This window comes from Apium graveolens, chromosome 8 (assembly GCF_009905375.1).
Source record: "Apium graveolens cultivar Ventura chromosome 8, ASM990537v1, whole genome shotgun sequence".
In the NCBI taxonomy this organism is placed as follows: Eukaryota; Viridiplantae; Streptophyta; class Magnoliopsida; order Apiales; family Apiaceae; genus Apium; species Apium graveolens.
The window spans coordinates 172,598,716-172,609,399 of NC_133654.1; the positions used below are offsets into that span (position 1 = coordinate 172,598,716).

Here is a 10,684-nt window from a genome sequence, read left to right on the forward strand (position 1 = left end):
ATATCTGTAAATATATTTTCTCAATATTTTTTAAATTTTTTATATCATTATATTATATTGATGTAAAGGAGAATACGAGGGTGGTGATTAATATTTCATTGGTTATTGACTAATAAGTAATATAATTTTATAATATTAAATTTGTGAATAACGAGACAGCGGCTCATTGGAGTAAACGTGTTTAATGAGAGAATAATTTTTAAACTTCTTGATTTTTTTTTATTTATTGATGATTCATAATTTCAGAATGACCAAGATTAGATACAAAATATAAAAAAATAAAATATTATTTTAGAAGAACGGTGCGAAGTCCGGCTCAGATACTAATATTCTAATACAATAAGAGATGATGTGAAATTTCGTGTTACAGCTCAGTAATATAATCAATAAATATAGTCAATATCAGGTTGGCTACAATTTTATTGAGGAAAGCACTTGGTTGTAGTGAAAAATATTATAACTATTATGTACAATTTTGATTGATGTTACCTGTTCTTCTTAATAAAATTTACTTTATTTTAATATTTATTTAAATCGAATGTAATCGGGTAGTCAAATTTGGTTCACTTGAAATTTACTGAATAAAAAGGGGAGGGTGGTTAAAACACTACTCCTCGCAAATAACATTGTCCTTGGATCCAACTCATCCCAATACACAAACTCTACGTACAAACTAAAAACACACACTCAGGTCAGTTGCTAATTATAGAACTCAGAGTTTAACGAATAACCGGACTTTTTGGCACTATAACTACCCCCCTCTCTCGTTGTCCATCATCACAACAACTAACTCCCTCCCCTTCTCAGCCATTCCCACCATTTGTATGTATACATTGTCTCTATATCTCTCCTCTCTCTTAACCAACTTAACCACCTGGGTATGCTAACATATTTAAACCCTCTCTCATTTCCCACTTTTTACACTCTCCCAGATCTGATCTTAGAGTAATTTATATGTTTATGTAAATTTATTTATAATGATTTGTTTTGGTGCTCATTTGTCTTATTGTTTCTTTGTTTTTTGCAGATCATTTACATTTGCATCATAAAGTTCTTTTATTCCTGGTAAACATCGAGCCTTTATTTAAATTAGCATTAAATGCAGTTGTAATCCATCAAGATTATACTTGGGCTTTCACAAGATTGTATTTTTGGATGATTGGATCTCTATTTGGTTGTTTCTGATATTCAATAGGATGGTTGCTTGATGAGTTTCGACTTTTTCGTAATTTAGTTGTGTAATTATGGTGGGATGATTAGTAGGCTTTGTGATTACAACTTGTTTTAATGCCTAAGGAAGTTTGTGATGAGATACTTCACAGCATTTATGTTATGATTGGTTATGGTTTTGATACTTTCTGGAAATTTAGGGTGAAAAGATAGTGTTTTTTAGGGGTTGTCCAATTTTGATATGAGAGGCCCCTGGTTCAAGAAACTCTCTCAAGTTTTCGGTCCTAGACCTCCACGTACCTTGTTAATATTATGTGTCGTTTGTGGTTTTGTACTTATTGCGTTGTTGGGGCCATCAACATCTAGGGACATTGACCGTATTACTTCTACTGCAAGACTAGATATTTACTCTGGTTATAGAAGGTTAAAGGAGCAAGCAACAAGCGATTATTTAGAATTGAGGTCTCTGTCGTTCGGAGCTAATCGTTTGAAGGATGTTCCTCTTTGTAATAAGGAAAGAGAGAATTTTGTACCATGCTATAATGTGTCGAGAAATTTATTATGGGGTTTTAAAGATGGAGAGGAGTTTGATCGTCATTGTGGTATATCAAGTGATCGTCAAAACTGTTTGATTCGTCCTCCGTATAACTATAAGGCCCCCTTGAGTTGGCCAGCTGGCAGAGATATTATATGGAGTGCAAATGTGAAGATAACCAAAGATCAATTTCTTTCTTCTGGAAGTATGACAAAAAGGTAACCATAAGCACTTTGGATATTTTTCTCGACTTTAACTTTAATGGAATAATGACCTTATCCTGACCACTACAAGCTTAGGATTTCAGGTTGCTTATACTCCACCACATTAGTCTTTACATTTTTTGTCTTTTGTACTTTTAAGGCTAATGTTGCTAGAGGAAAATCAAATTGCTTTCCACTCAGAAGATGGATTGGTCTTTGATGGTGTTAAAGATTACTCACGTCAAATCGCAGAGATGATAGGCTTGGCGAGTGATTCCGAATTTCTTCAGGCTGGGGTAAGTACTACTATCTCTTTTTAAATATTTCTGCATCCTTTTCTTGACATTTTATTTCTTTATGGGGTCTGGAAATTTTCTGAAAGTTCGTAATTAGAAATCTAGAGTACTCGATTTTCCACTTAAATTGGCTAATATAAATAAGTAATTTAGCATAGAGACGTGACCTATCACTTATTTCCGGAACTGCGGTGGAAATGTCTGTATATTGACGGTCTCTTCTTGACACTTATCACAGGTTCGCACTATATTGGACATTGGCTGCGGGTTTGGTAGCTTTGGAGCCCACTTGCTCTCACTTAAGTTGATGGTTGTCTGTATGGCGGCATATGAGTCAACTGGTAGCCAAGTTCAATTATCTCTGGAAAGAGGTCTTCCTGCTGTTATCGGAAACTTTATTTCCAAACAGCTTCCATTTCCATCTTTGTCGTATGACATGGTTCACTGTGCTCAGTGTGGCATAATTTGGGAGAGCAAAGGTATTGCTGTAGGTATTTATAGGGATTCCAGTCCTGTTTCTTTGATTGAGATGTATCATGTTTGGATTTACTTTGCCTCTGTGATACTAAAATCCTTTCTTTGTTGTGTACTCGTTGCCTCTCTTTATTACTAATATTGTCTTTGTGGTGTGTCTTGGTACTTCTTTATTACTGATATTAATTTTTGTGGCGTGTCTTGTTTTTTCAATTTTTTGAAAATTTACTACTCTTCTTCTAGCCACAACATTTTCAGAAGTACAAACCTACTTTTCCGGCCTACCTGTACATGAACTCCCTGCTTGACTTTTACCAGAACATATAGTTCTCCCAGTCTTTGTGCCAACCACATTGTCTTTCTGTCTATAGGTTCTTTAGGAGCATTTAGCACCCAGAAGTCCATGACCTTCTGCATGTATACAAATCGGCACAGAAGAAGGAAGTATGGAGTAGATCTTCTGATAACTGTGGCATTAAGGTAGTGTTGGATATGGGGACTTTAAGGAGATTGATATTTAGACTAGATACAAGGAAGGAATGCAAAAACTTAAGATACATATATAGTGACACATCCAATTATTAAGTATTTTGGGATCAATCATTCGGTGCTTACAGTTCATGTCAAATCGTGGGGAGTTGATTAATCTTAAGTCTGTACCAAAAAGTTTTGTTGACCTCTTTGCTAGTATTCTGTAAAAGATGTGTTTTAGCATGAAAATTTATTTATTCGCGTAGGGGAGTTCTTGGTAATCGTCGAGCAATTTTAAATATTTGGTGGGATACACTTCTGAGAGGCTTCTGAGAGGATCTATTACTCTATCAGAAAGACAAATACGAGTTCTATACTTGTTTCAATCATTTATAAGAAACTTGACGGTTTGTTAAAATTAGCCTCAATTACAATGACAAGATCTCACTTTTACATGTCTTCAAGCTGGAAATCTATAGAATTTACGGAATGTTGAGGGGAATAACTAATGGGGGAATGCAGTAAATCACTGTGAGTTGCACAGCCTGGATTCTTTTTATTAATAATGGAATAGGTAAAGTGGATTCTGTTGTCCTAAATCATGTTTCTTATTGCTAAATATAGTAATCAGTCAGTCTATCTAAAAAGGTGTTGGTGAAACTTTGCATTCATCTCCTATCTTAAGGTTCAGGCCGGATTGTAGGAAGTGGGCGATCCGTTTTTGTATTTCTATGAGAAGCTCTACGAAAGAGTTTCATATGCTGAACACTCAAAATGGGTAACGACATGGAACAAAAAATCTTGGAAATTACTACTTACTCATCCTTTAGAATTATATAGATTTTGTGAATTAGTTGTAATTGATTTATTAATAGATTAATTATTGTTGAATTGGATTTTTTTCCCCTTATTATATTAGTGGATATAGTTGCGAGAATTTTCAATCTTATCACCGGAGTCTCCATTTTTCGTTCATATTTATGTCAAAACAACTAGAGCCTACCTTTCCTTGTTTTTCTAATATTTAGATTTATTACCTTTGTTTCCGTTTCTTAAATAATATAACTAGTGGATTTGGTAGTTTAAATTTATGACTTAACATGTATAGTGGTTTGTGATGAATGATATTGTAGAATTATCTTGATTGCACGTTCAAAATTTTTGTATGCATAAGTTATTGCATTTGTTTATTAGTAACATGCATTAAAATTATTCAATAAGCTACGGATGTTTAAAATTTACATGCCGAATCTCTGTACATGAGTCCAATATAGGACCTTATCCAAGATTCATAAATTTTCTTACAATGAGATGCTGATACTAGAATCCGGGTAACGTAGCCTCTTTTTAATAATTTCCTTATTTTCAAGTTTTTGGAACTTCTTTTTCGACTGTTGCGTAGTCTCCCTTAATAGAGAATGGTCATAAAAAATAGATGAATAGCTTAAAATAACTTTGAGTACTAATTATGTTTTCTTTCTAACTATTCTCTGTCAAAATATAGGTTCTCTAGCTTATTTTACCCCTTTGTGGCCTATCTTTACCCTTTCAGAAACATGTCCTGTCTCGGATATCAGAAGCTTTTTATTTGAGCAAAACGACATCTTCAGATTCTCAAGCGGTAGTTGGAATTCGCTATGTTATGGGCGAACATACAGTCTAAATAAAGTAGAAATTGGTGTAGAAATTTTAGATTTAGTCGCCATCATTTATTAGAAAGCTCTATTTAATAAATGGATAGATATTTGAGAATAACTGCGAGGACTTAATGGACTTTTTTTTACCAATTCTGTGCCAGAGATAGGCCCTATAGCCTTCCTTTGGTGAGTATAGTCTGGCACAGAGCAAGAAGTTGCTACTTTACGCCACTAGCATAAGATGAAGTGTTTTTTTCTTAACTTCTTCCAGTTACTTCACGGATAATTGACAAGCTTCTTTTAATCAGATGGCATGTTCCTTATAGAAGTTGATCGCCTTTTAAAACCTGGAGGTTACTTTGTCTTAACCTCACCAACAAACAGAGTACTAGGAGGTTCTTTAAGACGAATTGAAGTCTTCACACAGAATCTTTGTTGGAATCTCTTAGCTCAGCAAGAAGAGACTTTTGTCTGGCAAAAAACAGCAGATGCTCACTGCTATAGTAGGTGAGTCTACTAATGATCTAATACTTTTGTCATGAATTCAAATATCTACATATTCAATGTAAACATTGATGAGTAGCTTTGGTTTTATTCGAAGACCTTAACAGAAATCATAATTTTTTCTTTAGTTCCTTTACCTTATCCAACCTCTTCCCTTTATTAAAGATTCAACGAAATCATCTAATATGCTTTCGACACAATGTAGCAAGCTGGGTGCCATAACTACTTGTGAAGAAGAACGTGAAATCACATCGTATTACCAGCCACTAGCATCTTGCATAAGCGGGACTGTTAGTCAACGATGGATTCCAATTCAGAATCGGTCTTCTAGCTTCGCATTGAACTGTACTGAAGTTGAAATTCATGGTAACTACTTTTCAATTTTAGCCTCATACTTGTTTGATTTTCTTCTTTGGTTTTGCAAAGTAATATTGTGCAATGTCTAATGTATCGAATTTTCTCTTGTTAAGTAATCCTTGGTCACTTATCGCTCATATTATAGATTATCTTCTACTATTGCAGGAATTCTTCATGAAGAATACCTTGAAGACTTGGATTATTGGAAATCAGTGCTAAGAAATTACTGGTCTTTGCTTACACCCTTGATTTTCTCAGATCACCCTAAGAGGCCAGGTGAAGAAGATCCATTGCCTCCATATAACATGATAAGGAATGTGTTAGACATGAATGCTCATTATGGAGGTCTAAATGCTGCATTTCTTGAAGCTAGAAAGTCGGTGTGGGTGATGAATGTTGTTCCTATTAGGAAACCTAATACACTTCCTCTTATAACTGATCGAGGCTTTGTCGGTGTATTTCATGACTGGTAATGACCTAGTTTTCTTTTCACATTTGAATTCAAAATCTAATGTCAAGTGTACTTGCATACTCATGGCCAGGTCTATTTGTCAATAATATAAAGAGAAACTGTGCTCCGCGCTGTAGTTGTTAGTCAAAGATATCCATTTTACCTTTATAACATAAATATTTTCCCTTTGTAATTCAGTCTTGCATTTTCATTGTATTTGTGCATTTTCATGCTATTGTAATCACTATTTTCATGTTTTTTGCAAGATCTCTAAGCTAAATTGAATTTTTGCTATTAACCTCCATAGGTGTGAGCCCTTTCCAACCTACCCACGAACATATGACATGCTCCATGCGAATGGACTCCTTTCACACCTCGAGTCGGAAGGATGCAGTTTAATAGATCTACTCTTTGAAATGGACCGTATTCTGCGGCCTGAAGTAAATTACCTTCTCATTCTTTATCTATTGTCTTTTTCAATAATAATCTGTGTTTTAAAGTGAAATATTGTTTCCTGAAATGATTTTATGCTATTTTCGGTTTTTTTTTCTTGTTTACCAATGAAACAGCTTGTCAAGGGCACAGTTTAGGTGGATTTGCTCCTGACATATCTTTTTGTTTTTTTATTCCTACACTTCATATGACATTTTTTGACTAATTGAGAATCATTGATTGGCAGGGGTGGATAGTTCTTTCGGACAAATTGGGGCCTATAGAGAAGGCTCGCATGCTTGCTACAGAGATACGCTGGGAAGCAAGGGTGATTGATCTTCAGAATGGCAGCGACCAACGGCTGCTTGTTTGCCAAAAGCCGTTTGTGAGGAAATAATTGTTTAATTTAAGGAAGGTTGACTTCCTAGAGCTCCTTCAGTTCTTTCGTCTCTGGTAAGTATTACTTGAGTCAACGTTCATGAGCTTATGAATTAGTATTGTAGCTACTAGGGGTTGATGCACATGTCTCTTGTTCCTTTTGGAGTATTTATCTGTCTCTATGTCCATTTATAAATTGGTTCTGAGCCTTCTGGCCCTCTGCATAGTTTATTAATATAATGATAATTTATAATAATAATAATAATAATAATAATAATAATAATAATAATAGGTAATTGATTAGGCATGAGACCTGCACACCGTTGCTTTCTCTCAAAGTGAAACCTACACTGCGCTGTTTAACGTGGTCAAGATTCTGAATGAAACAATAAAGTCTGAATTATGTCTCCTTTTCATTACTTGAAGCCAAGTGTGGATTTTGGGCTAGCTATGGGAAAGCTAAGTGCTTGACATCTGAAGTTCATATCTGAAAGCATGCGGGATTTATATCTCAATTCAGCAATATGAAATTCTTCAAGGCACTGGTAGATATGGGATCTATAATGACAATGTATAATGATTACTGAACGACAAAGTCGGACTTGCCAATCGATCGTTTTGCTTGCACAGGCTCGCCATGATCTTTCAACACAAGGTTTTGCATATATTATAGTTTCAAGCAGAAGTTTGTGAGAATCTTAGTAGAGGGAAAGTTTTGCTTCAGATGTAGCTGCAGTTAATTCTTCTCTGGAGGACTTTGTAGCAATATCTTTCATCCATCCATTTTTCTCTTTTGGCTTTCTTTGTATGGGTTTCCTTTAAATTGTTTGATAGTTTAGTAATTCAAGTCATTTTTTGTACTAAAAATATTAATAGAGTTCGACAAGGTGTAATGAGTCGGGAGATGTACTGATGATAATTGCCAACATGATCAAAACACAGCTCACAATAGACATTTGCACATGTAACTTATTTTTTTACCAAGAGCTGTAGTCAAATATATTATCTATCTCTTCTATATATAATAAAATAAAAGAACAAGGAGATAATATTTGAAAAGATCTATCTCTTCTATATATAATAAAAGAACAATGAGATAATATTTGAAAAGACTAAAAGATGTGATTTGTGGGAATCGAAATTGAGACATACATAATATATAATATGTACGCGTGCTAAATGAATATTTTGTTTAACTTTAAAGATAGTTACTTGAATTGCGCAAAAAAAAGGATAGATACTTGAATATTTGTATAGTTAATTTTAAAAAATTGAATTACAGATATAAAGTTAGGCATAGTACATTAATAAATTATTATCTTATTTATTAATCAATTTTTAGTTTTAAAATATATCTCATATATTTTTAACATATTTTTTATTATAAAAAGTAATTAAAATGTAAATATATAATTTTTAAAAAAACGTCGAAAATAAAATCGTTTATATATAAATAATCTATATTGGTATTACATATTTAGATAAGTTCGAGTCAATGCATTTTAGTTTATTTCGAAATTGAAATCCGAACTTGGCCCATTTTTCAAAAAATACTCGAAATTTGACTAAATGACCCAGCCGAAAAATATCGTCAAATTCTACGTTTAGTAAATTTAAATTAAAAGCTAAGCGAGAATATCATACCAATAATGTGAATTTTTTTAATATCTCATGTTAATATAAATTAATGTGTTTGAGGTATTTATAAGATCAAGTCAATTGATTATTTATATTAAAATGACTATTTTCACTCGTAACGCATTATTATTTTTGGGATTTGACCCGATTTTAAGAATATTCGAAATTTGATATGGGATCTCACAAGATTTGTTAAAACTTTGATGATAAATTAATTAGATTTATTTTTTATTTTTCACTTTAAAAAAACTAGCTTTTTAAAAAGAATTATTTTAGATAAGCAATATTCATTGATCAAGATAATATTGTACAAATATTTTGAATTATTTTGATATTTTAAAATTTTCAAATAAAAGTTATATCTATACTATATTGTAGCATTTGATTCAATGCATTTTATATTATTTAAAGAAATATATATATTTTTCATTAAAATCAACTTTAATATTAACAGTAATGTAAATTTTACATTATTTTATATTATGATTGCAAGTCATTCTGATTTCAGTTATACATTTTTTATCTTTTAAAATTGAGTAAGTTAATTATAAGTTAGTAGCGAACTCAGTAATAATATAGACCAATACATGTAGTTTATTTAAATAAAATTCAAATTTTTTTGTTAACTTTGTATTCAACATATATGTTATTTTTTAACTTTTTGTTTGTAAGCATACTACCGACATTCTATATATTAAGTTTAATCGTTTCGTTTTAAACGTACACTGACTACCCTGTTTATATTCATTCATTAAATACAAATTATACAACAGAAATAAGAATATATATATATTCTTATATATATATATATATATATTGCTTAATGAACTATATTAGAAATGTTTTGTAATTTGGTAATGTCTTATATGAAAATAATACACATTGATAAACAATCAATTTGTATTTGATATACGTTATACATTGTACAACATTTACAAATAAGAAAACAACGAAGAGCAACTCCAACAATCTCCTTACATTTTCACTTCAAATAATATAAATAAATGAGCTCCTAATTATTTAGAAGCCAAAATCAAACAATTTATCCAATAATTCTCCTTAAACTCACTCTCTATCTATCTTTTTACTCATTAAAGTCATTTATGTTAAATGGACGGGCAAAAAAAATATAATATAATAATAGTTGAGGAGGAGGTATTCACTCCTAAAAGTGAGGAGGCATTCTAAGCTCCTAATGTTATAGGGGGGCAATGAGTTTGTTGGAAAGAAATTTTATCTTCATTTCTTCAAAATTTGACTTAATAACCTATACAAGGATAATGTTGGAGTTGCTCTAAGAACATTATAATTGCATGATGCATAAAAAAACTGAGACACGGGTTATTATGCTGGTTATATATATAATAGAGCAACTAGGGGGTCAATTGAGACAATTTAATAATTTGAAATTACTTAAGTACCCCTCATGAATATATTTAATAAATATCAATTTAATAACATATATGTATATATTAATTACATCTATCTCATTAATTAGTAAATTTATATATTTATTACTACTCCATTATTGTATATTAAAAAGTTATAATTATAACTACATACATATTTTTTTTATAAGTATAGACTAAAATTCTAATATTATTATAAATTTATATATTTATTATTATTGCATTTAATATATCGTGTGTAATATTTTAATTATTCTGATTACAGTACAAGAAATTCTATTTCAAACGAAAAAATAAATATCGTATTCTTATTTAGATACGTATAATACTTGAATTATAAGTTCATAACACATATGTACTCTTATGTCAAACTAATTATCCTATAACTCATTTTCACATAATTAACATTCAAATACATACGTACATACATAGATACATACATATATACGTACATACATATAAACATACATACATATAATATATAAAAAATTAAGGTAAATAACACAAATGAACTCAATTTTTTTGTAATCGATTAACATGATCTTGTCAAATAAAGAATTTCCATGTTCTATGGTACCAAATATGAAATTTAATTTTTTTAAACATTTTCAAGTATATCTTTTACGAAAATACAAAATTGAAAAGAAGTGCATATCACATTATACCATATTTTTCACTTCTATAACATTTATGCATTTCATTAACATATGAGTTTTAAAATGGCTGTAT

The 10,684-nt window shown here is 31.3% G+C and overlaps 1 protein-coding gene across 3 annotated transcripts; it reads left to right on the forward strand.

Annotated features, from left to right (window-relative positions):
* The first annotated feature begins 639 nt into the window (after positions 1-639).
* Positions 640-7,915, forward strand: LOC141677758 (putative methyltransferase PMT5). 3 transcript variants are annotated; one of them, XM_074483805.1, is made up of 10 exons: positions 640-878; positions 1,028-1,923; positions 2,069-2,204; positions 2,443-2,683; positions 5,095-5,293; positions 5,496-5,656; positions 5,813-6,116; positions 6,406-6,538; positions 6,778-6,983; positions 7,335-7,915. In XM_074483805.1, exons 2-9 carry the CDS (start codon positions 1,412-1,414, stop codon positions 6,925-6,927), a joined length of 1,836 nt encoding a protein of 611 aa, XP_074339906.1. In that variant the 5' UTR covers positions 640-878; positions 1,028-1,411; the 3' UTR covers positions 6,928-6,983; positions 7,335-7,915. The 3 variants fall into 3 exon arrangements, with proteins under 3 accessions (XP_074339906.1, XP_074339908.1, XP_074339909.1); XM_074483807.1 differs by having other exon boundaries at positions 640-822; XM_074483808.1 differs by having other exon boundaries at positions 665-691.
* Positions 7,916-10,684: the final 2,769 nt, after the last annotated feature.

What these genes read in the sequence shown, in the direction of transcription:
- LOC141677758 (XM_074483805.1), top strand. Translation starts at nt 1,412, where the DNA reads ATGAGAGGCCCCTGGTTCAAGAAACTCTCTCAAGTTTTCGGTCCTAGA. An exon ending in TACTGAAGTTGAAATTCATG is followed by an intron (nt 5,657 to 5,812) that starts GTAACTACTTTT and finishes CTACTATTGCAG; the next exon opens with GAATTCTTCATGAAGAATAC. An exon ending in ACCGTATTCTGCGGCCTGAA is followed by an intron (nt 6,539 to 6,777) that starts GTAAATTACCTT and finishes ATTGATTGGCAG; the next exon opens with GGGTGGATAGTTCTTTCGGA.